General features: G+C 34.4%; 1 protein-coding gene and 1 pseudogene across 1 annotated transcript; one reads left to right on the plus strand and one right to left on the minus strand.

Annotated features, from left to right (window-relative positions):
- The first annotated feature begins 6,130 nt into the window (after positions 1-6,130).
- Positions 6,131-8,441, plus strand: LOC111406317. The gene has a single exon (XM_023035701.1). The coding sequence runs from the start codon at positions 6,287-6,289 to the stop codon at positions 8,114-8,116; it is 1,830 nt and encodes a 609-aa protein (XP_022891469.1). The 5' UTR covers positions 6,131-6,286; the 3' UTR covers positions 8,117-8,441.
- An 83-nt stretch (positions 8,442-8,524) lies between these two features.
- Positions 8,525-12,549, minus strand: LOC111406318 (annotated as a pseudogene).
- Between the last annotated feature and the right edge of the window lie 548 nt (positions 12,550-13,097).

The following is a 13,097-nucleotide window of genomic DNA, read 5'->3' on the forward strand; positions in this document are numbered from 1 at the left end:
TGTTTCAAACCTTTAATGGAATTAGTGACGTGGCTAAAGGAATGCACACATGGCACCTTGTCACATGTTAATAAATTGCTACGCCTTTAATTGTTTACAGAACTTTGAAAAACGTCTTCGATTGTTCACTGAACTTTGAGATTGTTGAATTTTGGCTACTAAACTTATAAAAATGAAGTTGACCTGTTGTTCAATAAAAAATGTGTATCGCCAGGCACACGAGTCACACAAAAGTAATAAAATGGACAAATGTGTCCGGATTGTCGATCCTACGAGAAATGATCGCTCGATTACAAAATAGTTAAATTTGATTTTAATATTTATTTGGAGAATTTAAGTCATTTTCATAATTTGAAAATTTCAAATTTATTGTGTATTTCGTTGTTAATTTTAAAATTATTGGGTGTTTCGTTGTAAAATTCAAATTTTAATTAAATTTATTATCTGTTTCATTGCAAAATTCATTTAGCTAAATTTATTGTGTGTTTCATTACAAAAGTTCAAATTTTAATTAAATTTAGTGTCTGTTTCATTGCAAAAATTTTTAATTAAATTTATTGTGTGTTTTGTTGCAATATTCAAATTTTATTTTAATTTAATTTTAAATACGAAACACATAGTAAATTTATATTTTTCAAATGAAAAAAAGGGCTTAAAATTCTATAAAAATAATATGTTAAAATTAAATTTAACTAATGTGGAAATGAGTAATTATTTTTCGTGCGATTGAAACCAGGACTTGTTTGTCCACTTATTACTTTTATGCAACTTTTGCACTTGCGATACACATTTTTTAACGAAGAAGAGCTCGACATCATTTTTATAAGTTTAATGGTTAAAAATCAATCACCTCAAACTTCAATGAGTAATCATAGACTTTTTTAAAGTTCAATGAGCAATCTAAGACTTTTTTTCAAAATTCTATAAGCAATTGAAGATGTGGCAGCCAAATTACTAATTTGTTAAAGTCAAGTTTGAAATGAATGGTATACTAGTAAATAATGTACAACATTTGGACGAGTTTAGTGGCTTAAAATCGACATCTTAAAGTTCAATGAGCAATCAAAGACATATACCTAAATTAAATGACCATTGGGACAATTAACTCCTTGATGGGAAATACATCCAAATTTGTGTCTTTGGACATTTTGTAAGAAGGTTAAATTTTTTTTAAAAAAAAATCTTCCACAAAATTCATATAATTCAAGAAATCTATGTAACAATTTAAAGTAAAATTATAAATATTAAGTGATCATAGTTACAAATCTCAAGGAACAAATCTTATTCAAATGATAGGAACACCATACAAAAGGGACAAAAATAAAGGAGCAAATCTAAGTTTTCAAAAAGTCATCAAAAAAACTAAAAAATTCTATCTTCTCAACTTTTTTAGGAACATGAATATGGTCACTCATGAAATCATAACCCTAAATATAAATTTTTTTCCCTTCAACTTCAATCACAACCAACCATAACATAAACGAGTACAAATTATTCAAAACATTTAAATATAAAAGAAAATGAAAATGATATTTACCTCGATTAATACTATGTAGCCAAAATCGGACCATCGGGGATAGAACCTGAAATGACTCCAACTGGGTGTGGGTTACCAGTCGTAGGAGGGAGAAGTTCTTACTATAGGGTGGGGAGACTTGTTGGTTGTATGGAAGTAGCGCGGTTTAGGGTTCAAAATGAAAAAAAAAAAAAAAAATGAGAAAATGTTTTTTTTTTTTTTTCACTTTTTCAAGATATTTAAAATTTTTTGTGGGATGAAATAGTTAAAAAGTGATAAATTTGTCGAAATTATTGAAAGGTGATATTTTTGTAGTTGATAATTCAAAAAGTGATATGGGGTGCAATTTCCTCTTTATAAGGAATATACTACAAACTATTATTTTTATATGTTTAGTCCCAATTTTATCAACAAACGAAAGCAGTCTAGTATAAATCGACTTCCTCCATCAACTTTTGGGTCTTGGGTTTGAGTCATGACTTGGCTCTTTCTTGATAGTTTATAAATAGAAAAAAGAATCTGACTAGTTTTGCAAAAATCCGTTCGATTCTCCTAAGTTACATTCTAGTCGGATTGATAGAATCAAACGATTCAACAAGTCTCAAGCGATTTAAGTGCTAAATGATCCAAACAAACCAATCAGATCGGATCATGGTCTGTTTCATTGGTCTAATCCTTTACAAGTTTTGTAACTATTATTTTAAAGTCCAATTTCAACTTAGATGTTTAAAGTAAAATTCATTAATACTTAAAATTGTAGTTAGTTTGCAAGTATAAGTTTAAGCCTTAAGTTTTAAAAGTTTTTGGGTTTTGTCGGCATATTCATAGACTATTAAAAGCTAGCAAAGTAGTTGATACATCCGAGTTTAGATTTTGAGCATTACACCCTAAGAACTCCCATATTCGACTAACGAGTCCCCTTTAAATAGTTGATCAAAGCCAACTTATTAAACCAATTTCGAAGACCATTGTCCGTAGTTTGTTGACTTCATTGATAATATTGTCATCATTAATCGCTATTAGAGATACGTTGATATCAACAAACGATATTTATTTTTTTGACACATTCAGCAGCCCAATGAATTTTTTAATTGCTTGCAAAAATACATAGATATTCCTCCAACCATGGTGACTTGCACTCGAAGGAAAATGGGATATTGACAAAATGCTTTGTTTGGCTGCAAGAAATTGTGGTCCAGAATTATAATCTGAATCAAAATATAACTTTTCATTCTTAAATTTGAACAACAATTAGGGATGAAATGTAAGTGGTCCATAATCTCTATTTAGGCACGCTTAGAGGTGGCAACCACATGAGCTCGGCTCTTGTTCAAGGGGCGAGCTCGGCTCTCGTGGGCTGGGCCGAGCCCACGAGCTCTAATTATTTTATTTTATTTATTTTTATTATTATTATTTTTTTTAAATTTTCAACTTTTGGCTCATGGGCATTGCGAGCAAGGCTTGGCTCATTTGATCCAACCCGTGCTCGGATTTGTCATTTGATGAGCTGAGCTTTAACGAGCCGACGAGCCACTCGGCCCGTTTGACATCCTTAGGCATGCTTGTTTGTTAAGTATGTCTGAAAAAAATAAATAAATTAATTATATAAAATTTAATATATGACATATTTGAATTTGTATTAAATCTTTCGTTTTAATATTATTCAAAGTAGGGCCATAAGCAAAAATCGCAAAATCGGAAAATCAAACTGAAACCGCATTTTAGAAACCGTCGGTTTGGTGCCACGTGAACCCGATCAACGAAATGGTTTTGGTCCAAACCAAACCGATTAAAATAGTTTGGTTTAGGTTTGAGAATTTCAATTGCAATTTAAAACCAAATCGGACCGGCGAAAAAATATATAAAAATAAAAAAAATGAAAAAATGAATTTTTTTGAAAATTCAACAAAATATGTAAAATTCAATAGTTTTGTCATTTGTGAGTATTTTTGTCAATTCCTAATTTTCTAATACAGATTTTTATTATTATTATTATTATTATTATTATTATTATTATTATTATTATTATTATTATTATCCAATAATCCTAATATATATTTAATAATTTCAAGACTAACGTAATCTATCAAAGTCTTTTTCCTCTTCAAAAATTAGATGAACTCCAGTCGACACCCAATACAGTTTTGAGCTATCGGCCCCACACACTTCTTTTTCAAATTTTTCACGCTTCTTCAAAGTTGAATTGAAATCCATTATACCAAATTGGAGACAAAGAGATCCTAGACCTTCGGTGATAATATTTGCTATAAATAAAGTTTCAGATCAATAAATTTTTGGAGCAAACTGAGGTAAGAATCTGAAATTAAATGTGTTTCGTAATATCATACAAACGTAAACTTGTGTAATTGTTATATTTAGATATTATAAACAATTACTTTATTATTGTAGTTGATTATTCTCTTTGTTTAATCAGTATTATTTTTTTAGATATGATGATAACAAAGTCTTGTTGAACATCATTATGTTTTTTGGACCTTATATCTAATTTAGTAAACTTGTATTGTAACGTTATTGTATCGTCATTAGCCTAAAAAAGGTGAACAAAAATGAAAAAAAAAAAACTTTATTTTAGTTTATTGTGATTTCACTTTGATTTAGCTGATATTTAAATTTATAGTAAATATATTTAGCCCCTATTTGAATCATATTTTCCATATCATCATAATGAGAAAATTAACTATTGGAGAGAAGGCTAGGTCCCACACATGAAATAGCAGGTCAATAAAGGCGGTTGGACTTTTGAAATAACGGTCTAAATTTTTATTTTTTTGTACCAAAAATTTGGTTCAAACATGGGCTTAGTTTGTTTTAGATTTATTACTAGTGAGATATAAATATATATTAAATTCAATGAATTAATAACATAAAAGTAGACGGGCAAAAAAATATATGACAAAACAAGCGGTTTAAAATCGAACCAAATCGTTAGGTTAAGGTTTGAGTTTTTTTCAAACCCTTCAAACTGGTTTGGTTTAAGTTTTGGTTTTTTTCAAACCGTTTCAAGCGGTTTGGTTTGAAAATATGTCAAAAATCAATCAAATCGAACCACTTACGCCCCTAATTTACAGTATTCACTTGATATAAAAGTCAAGAAAAATTTTCAAATATTATACGAAGAAATCAATTCAAAGTTACGTCAAATTTACTTTTACATAATCCGACTACACAGTGCCTGAATTGCATTTACTGTTTATTACTTATGAAAATATATAATTACTTATTTTGAGAGCATAAATATGAATTATTTTTAAAATTAATAACTTACTTTTGGCAACAACAAGATTATTTATTTTATAACTTAAGGGTTATTTGATAAAATTTTTGATAAAAGTTTTAGCAATTTTTTGATAAAAATTAATGAATGTGTAAAAAAATCATTCATAAAAATTGTGGATCCCTACTAAATGTATTTTTAAATTTAATAATTATTCAATTACCTTTAAGCGTAGCCAAACATGCACAATCTCGCATGTCTAATGCTCGAAAATTTCCACCCAAAATATCTTCGAGGATTGAAGACTAGAAACAAGTAAAAAGAATTAAAGACTGTCGCATCTTGAAAATTCGACTCATACATTTATACATAGTACGACCCATTTCGACACCTTCAAACAAATTTAAAAAATATTCAATACACATATCATTCTTTCTTGAATTTTCACAATACTTCAAGCAAGAAACAACTTCTGTCGCTTATCAATTATAGTTTTGGATTCTTACAGAAAATATTGCACAAATAAAGACTATCAAATTATGTTAGCCGATTGATATGACATGTTGGCCGTTGTCATAAATGCAATTTTAAGATTATGCTTTCGTTCGGAACTTTTAAGGTTAAATAATGCATCAAATTTGTATAGACTTTCGAATAAAAATAGTTCAACCAATTGTTCATGACGAATTAGAATGTCGAAGGTTGAAGTTGTAATGGCCATCTTAAAAAGTCCAAGGTCAAGTCAAGTAGTGCGACAAATTATTCATAATTGGACATGAGATTGAGACTCGCTCATCAATAAAAGTTGACACAACTCGAAAATTTAAGTTTCATAAATTGTGCATAGCTTGACTCTCATTCATGACAAGTTATGTTGTTTAAAAAAATACCTCGAAAATATCGAGTCAGTGTAATTGTGCTGGTACAACTAGTATTGTCAAAAATGGAAATCTCTATTTTTTTTTCAATTTTTTTACCTCATGCAATTTTTGAAACTAAATTACTGGATTCAAAATTCATCTATTACCAATTGATTTCAAGCTCACACATTAATATATATAATTAAAATTAAAAAAAGTCCCCATGCAAAGCATGGGAGTGATGTTATCTCATGCCTTGCTGGCAGCCCCAGTGTGGGGGTTCGATTCCTGAGACACGGAATTAGACTCCTTGTAGACGCAGTGTACAGACAGCTCTTGTTCCCTAGCCTGCTGTGACACATTCCGCGATTTACCTCCTTCACAAAGCTCTAGAAGCAAGATGGTGGGGGCCCTCAAAATTAGAGTTCAACCTTTTTTTTTTTAATTTTAAGATAAAAATAAAAGGAAATAATAAATGCAATGTCAGACCCAACTCAACATATAGGTAAAAAGCGCAAACTTGCGAAGACAGAAAGGAAAAGCAGTGCATTTTCTCTTGTTCTACTCTTGAAAATTCACTTTGTTTGACTCTTCAATTACTTATCAAAACTGAACACTGAATTTCATGAAAATCTCTTACTTCGTCAAATTCTTTGATCAAATTCTGTTGTGATAATGGCAACAAAATCTTCTCCGCGAATTCCTCAAAAAACATTAACCATCGAAGAAGAACAAACAAGAATACAAGATACCTTATCATTTCCGATTCTATTATCGGAACGAATCCGACGAGCCGTCGATGAAACTAGATTGTTCAAGTCCGACTGTGCCGAGGTTGGCAATAAAGTTGTTGTCATAAGCCAGATGCTCCGCTCTGCCGTCCGGTTAGCCACCTCCGGCGGTGGTGCCGCCGCCTTCTACGACCGCCCCTTCCACCACATAGCTGCTGATGTCACCAAGAATATGGAAAAGGCGCTGATCCTTGTCAAGAAGTGCAGGCGGCGCAACTTCCTCTGCCGGGTTTTCACCATTGTCTCCGCCGCGGATTTTCGCAAGATTTTCGCCCTTCTTGACTCCTCTGTCGCTGACATGAAATGGGTTCTTAGTATCTGCGGTGGCGGTGTTGTTCTCACTTTACCTCCCATTGCTAGTAATGATCCCATGCTTTCTTGGGTTTGGTCTTTTATTGCTTCATTACACTTTGGTCAATTACAAGATAAAATTGATTGTGCTAATGAATTGGCTTCTTTAGCAAAAGATAATGATAGAAACAAACAAATTATCGTCGAAGAAAGCGGGATTTCACCATTGTTGAAGCTTTTAAAGGATAATTCCTCGCCGGAAGCTCAAATCGCGGCCGCCACTGCCCTTTACAATTTAGCGAATTCCGAGGAAAGGGTCGGACGAATAATCGATGATTTGGGGATTCCAATCATTGTACAAGGTTTAGCGGATTCTCCAAAGAGGGTTCAAATAAAGGTAGCAAATTTGGTGGCTACAATGGCAAAGTATTCTCCACTTGCTCAAGATGATTTTGCAAGGGAAAATGTGATTAGGCCACTTGTGACATTGTTGTCGTTAGATATATTCCCGGACGATCCAATGATCAGAATCGGAAAGCAGACTTTCCATTCAATCGTGCAAATCAACAAGGAGATGGAGAAAAATACGAATAGGGTGGGGTCCTCGGTGGTGAGTAGTAAGGTCTGGAATAATAGGAGGGAGAGGGAGAATGAGAAGCCGGAAGTTAAGCTCGAGTTGAAAATAAGTTGTGCTGAGGCATTATGGATGCTTGCTCAAGGGAGTGTACCTAACAGTAGGAGAATCTCGGAGACGAAAGGGTTGCTCTGTTTGGCTAAGCTTGTTGAAACCGAGCACGGGGAATTGCAGCGTAATTGTTTGATGACAATAATGGAGATAACGGCTGCAGCTGAATCTAATGTCGACCTCAGAAGGGTAGCTTTCAAGATGAGTTCTGCTGCTGCTAAAGCAGTTGTCGATCAGCTCCTAAGGTTGATTCAAGAGTCTGATAACTCGTGGTTGCGAATTCCAGCTATCAGGGCGATAGGTTCATTAGCTCGAACGTTTCCAGCACGAGAATCAAGGGTCCTTAGGCCGTTAGTTGAGCAACTTAGTCACGGGAATCAGGACGTGGCTGCAGAAGCTGCTTGTTCACTTGGGAAGTTTGCTTGTCCTGATAATTATCTGTGCGTGGAGCACTGCAAGTCGATTATCGAGTTCAAAGGTGTTCCCCCTCTATTAAGACTATTAAAGGGCCACGAACGGGCACAGTTGCACGGATTGATTCTTCTCTGTTACCTTGGATTGCACGTTGGAAAGAGCGAGGCTTTGGAACAATCACGGGTTTTGAACGTTCTTGAGGGGGCGGATCGTGCATTAATTGCTCAACATCCTGAATTGAAAGAGTTGATTTCCAAGGCAATGTACCATCTAAATGTGTTTCACTCAGGTGTGCTTACTCAGAGGCAGTCTTACACCCCTTAAATACGGCTTGGACATTGCTTTAACGGATTTTAACGACGATTCAAGCATCGGGATTTATTAGATACCAATGATGTATCAGACAACAGCAGGTACTCGTTCTACATCAACAGGTACTCGTTAAGAGGGGGGTACCGATGAACAGAATACCGATTGATTTTTGGTGGCATCCTTACGAATTTTCCATTTCTCAGCACTTGGACAGTTTGATCTATTCTTGTGTAGGCATTGTTCAACTGTGATTGTGCACATGTACATCCATTTGAGTGCAGATTTGATACTTCTTTTTGTTGTTTGGCTTGCTATTTATGCGGGTTTGCACTTTTAAGTTGTTTGTCCATCAAAATTTACACATTGATAACACGTTAAATTTGAACAGAATAACCGTAAATTTGTCATACTGAGACACCATGATCAAAGAGACTACAAGACTGAATTACACCATTATTTTACAAAATCTGTAACTAAAGAGCAATCATTCAAGAAAAAAGGTATAAAACTATATTACATCTTGTTTACCTTCTAATATAAACGTTCTATTACAAGGAGAAGCTTTAACAGTAGAATCATAGCAACTGATGAAAAACGAGGAAGACTTATAGTCAAGTGAAGAACATGTGCCTATGAGGTTCATCGGGTCGAAGGTATAGCATGCCAATTGTTAGCCAGATGCATTGCTCTTATCATGCGAAATTGTTGACAATTGTTGAACTATAACATTTTTTACATGAGCGGCAGCAGTCTCACCAGCTCGGGTGGCAAGCTTCAAGTATATAACAGCCTTCATCATCTCACCTTCCTGTCCAAGAGCAAGTTTGAAAAAAATAAAATGCAGTACTTTCTATAAATTAAGTAAAAACACACTTTCTTCAAAAGATTTGTGCGCCAAAAAATGTAACTTTTGGAAATATGTTTGGGATAAAAAGTAGCTTAAAAATTTCTTTCAAGCTTAGCCAAACATGTTCCAAGTAGTAGGTCAAAGACTTCCATCATCTTTGCCAAAAAATGTAACTTTGAAACATGTTCAGATAAAAAGTAGCTTAAAAGTTATCTTCAAGCTTAGCAAAACAAGTACCAATTAGTAGCATCAAAGATTTCCATCAGTTTCTTGCGCCACTCTTTAACACGTATTGAAGATATCTTATATACACAGTTTTATGGATTAAAATCTTGAAAATAAAAAAGAAAACCACGTTTCACAAGTCTGTTATTTCTGTAAGTTCAAACTCAACAAAAATGTGGACATATAAGCATCTATCTGCATCACTTAAAAGAACTTTACCATGAAACAATGGGATGTTTTGGTAACGTACAGAAAAGACACCCAACCCATGCTCAAACTGCGCTTTGCTATGACCACGATCAGCTGCTTTTTTCATCCATTGCCTTGCTAGTCTCTGTGACTGGACCAGCCCCTCACCAAAAGAGTAGCCCAAGGAGGTATTATACATAGCACGAACATATCCCCCTTCTGCAGCTCTTAGATACCAGCGAGCCTGCCAAGATTAGAATTTAGAAATTCATGAGTTAAAGTTACAATAAGAATCCATATCAAAAGAACAATACGCTACCAAAAGTTATTAAAAAATGGATGGCCTTAACTATCTTAGCCCCTGTTTGACAACCATGGGCAAATCGAGTTTTGAATAGCGAGTTTTTGTAGAATGTGGGGTTACAAATTAGTGAAAAGTTTTGGGTTCACATGTAGAGTATTTTATTGGGTGAATGTGTGATTGAAAATGAGTACGTGGAAAAAAGAGTTAGAAAATAATGGTTGTCAAACAGGGGCTTAACTACATGGGAGTATCAGATAATCCTCATGGACTATTCAACTTTGATTAAGAGTACGAATTTGCTAAAGAACAAGTAACTCTAGACATGATTAGCCAAACAAGAAGATGTATAAATTATTAGCTCAAGAAAAGTAATTTCTGATAAGGTAGCAGTTTTATGCCTAGATTAACATAATATGATTGCCCAAAATGAATAGTTTAAAGGAAATCTAGCTTCCTCTTGAAAAGAAGAAAAGATGGGTGTTAGACTCTGGGACGAGGCAGAAGGTTGTGTGGCCTCCTTCTTGCAGCTGGAAACTCGCTCTCTTTACCAGCTTACTCTCAAAGAATAAGAGGGGCTGGAGGATAGATTATTCTATCTCCTTTTTCAATCCTTTGCTCTAACCAGCTGAGCTACCTGAACACTTGCCTACAGTCCATTTTCTTCATCGAATACCACCCCACTTGACAAGTAAGGGAAAAAAATTAATATGAACCACCATATCTAATTAGCCAACAAAAAATTAAGATCAGATTTCTAGATTAATTCTACAACTGTACAAATTGATCACCAAGCAACATTATACCGCCTCTTGTACGTTTTGGTTGAGTACGCGACCTTGATGCCAACAAAGAGCAAGTTGGTACTGCGCTCGAACGTGACCAGCAACTGAAGCTTTATATAACCATGCAATTGCCTCTTTGGTATTCGGAGGATCAGCCGCACAATTTACATCTCAGGACAATATAATAGAAAAGACACTGCAGAAAGTACTGCACATTATTATAACTGTTCGTTCCAAATGCAATTCTTTTTCTCACCTTGAAAAAACACATTATTTGTATTAACCATGAACGTTTGTGCTTGTTTGAGCTCATACTTATCAGTTACCTGCATCTCATTTTCACGGCCACTCTTGAAGAGCTCTATATTATTGAGGAGAAAGATTGTTGCCATGTCTGGTGAAGGACACAAGAAACAGATATCCAAAATCAATAATTTAGTTCAACAACATTACTTTTAAGTGTCTCAGCCTACATGCTTATCTTCAAAAGGCCTCACATCCCCAGTAACCCAAAATGGAAAACTCGACATTGACAATGGCTTACATAATTTTCACAGGATCTGCTGATGGATAGTATTTAAAAATAAATAAACTAAATTAAATTCTCCTTGACATCCAAAAACAGGGCACTTCTTCTAGTGAATAGCCTACACAACAGAGATATAGTACATGTATTTTCTCTATATATTTAGCAAAGGAAAAAAAAAAAAACCAGATTAACCACTTTTCTTTACTTTTTTATAACTCAGTCTAAAAGCTTAAGCTGCTAAGAACTTGACAACAAATTTGTGTACAGAGGAAAACTGAACAGTTCATAATTCTAAAATAGTCATTCTTAACGTTTATGCAGATAGATAATGAGTCAGCACTAAAAAATATTACAGCATTAAAGGCTTATGAATCAGGCATGTAAATGAAGTTATTAACCACTGACACTGAAAGACTCATTAACTTATAGCAGATAAAAGAATTTAAGCGAAGACAGAATAACTAAAATAAATATGGACCACTCGAGACTAGACAAATTTCCACGATAGAAAGCTGTTAAAATTTCTACAATCTTTAAGGTCGTAATCAAATGGACATGACCACCTCAAAGAGGAAAACGTAAAAATGAACCTTAAAATAGTTTCAAATGGACGCTTCAATGTTGATGAAATAGGCTTTCTATTCCAATTGTTCCATTTTGACACTATCCACTCGAAATATTTGAGAGATGTAAGTCCATTTCCTTCTGAGTCAAATATAGAAACTGTCCACCAAATACAGACAATAGAATTCCATTCAAAGAACTGAATTTGTTTTTCCTAATTCAAAGCTCAGCCTAATAACTAAACTTTTATCACAATCTAAACCAACCCACTTCGAATTAATTCAAAATTTGAAAATATATAATCACTGAATACATCAAATTACACAAAAATAAGCAAAAGCTGAAATCTGATAAAAAGAAAAGAAAAGCAATTACCTTGCAAATACGAAATACCCAAATTACACTGGCCAGTAGGGTTACCAAGCTCAGCTGCCTTTCTATACCAAGCAATACCCTGTTCTTTTTTTCCCATTTCCCAATAAATCAACCCGGCGTCCACCATTGCTATTTGCCATCGTGGACCCACGCGCCGCTCCTTCCAAGAAGGAATCCAAGGCCTTCTTCAAATTGTGCTTCACTCCTCCGTGGCCGTGCTTGAACCGCTTGCCCCACTTCAGGAACAGCAAGGCTTCCCTCAACAGCCGGAGCGCGTCCCTCCACGCTCTGCATACCAGCGACACCGTCTGCAAATTGTGAAAGGAAAATGACGCGGCGATTCTAGCTAAAACATCATTAAGGAGCGAAGAAAAATCTGGGTCGTTACACTTCAATGACGATGAAAACGATGATGAGTTGGATGATTTTAAAGCGAAATTTAGTTGATGCGATTCCGGATCTTTGGTGAAATTTTTTTGGGGTTTATCAATGAAAGGGAGGGCTGTGGATTGAGGTCTGCCGGATTTGTATCGCAATGTTTTTTGCTTCATGGCGGTGGAGCTGGTGGTGCTGCGCGGCAGTGATGGAAGTGGTGGTCAATTTGAAATAGGGCCTACCAAATCTCCCGAATCGAACCGATGGATCGAATCAAATGCGACGGTTCTTGTCAAATTAAATATCCAAACGGGTATCTGAATTGAGAATCGACGGTTACGGTTCGATTCTCGGTTCTAGACCAAGAGCCGAAGAATCGAATCTTTTTTTTTTTTTTTATATTAAGTAAATCAAACTATTTTAATTTTTTCTAAACAAATTAACAAATTAACGATTTCTAAATTCAAATTTTTGACCCAATAGTTTATTTCATTTTTAATTTTTTTTATTTTTGGCCCAATTATCCATTTTATTATTTCATTTCTTAGCAAAACAAGATCAAATCCACTAAATAACCCTAAACACTTATATTAAAGTACATAACGTTGTCTCGACTCTCTCACTCACTCTCACAGCCTCACTAATATTCCAAAACCTATACAATCGTCAGACGACACTGTGGCCTCCAATCGAAGCTGTGACCTTCGCCGACCGAAACTTTGATCGTAGCGATCATTTGAACAAGGTAGTTTACTAGTCTCTGACGTTCCAAAACCATTGAATGTATCATTAATTGTATTTAT

Source organism: Olea europaea, chromosome 12 (genome assembly GCF_002742605.1).
Source record: "Olea europaea var. sylvestris chromosome 12, O_europaea_v1, whole genome shotgun sequence".
Lineage (NCBI taxonomy): Eukaryota > Viridiplantae > Streptophyta > Magnoliopsida > Lamiales > Oleaceae > Olea > Olea europaea.

What these genes read in the sequence shown, in the direction of transcription:
- LOC111406317 (XM_023035701.1), top strand. Translation starts at nt 6,287, where the DNA reads ATGGCAACAAAATCTTCTCCGCGAATTCCTCAAAAAACATTAACCATC.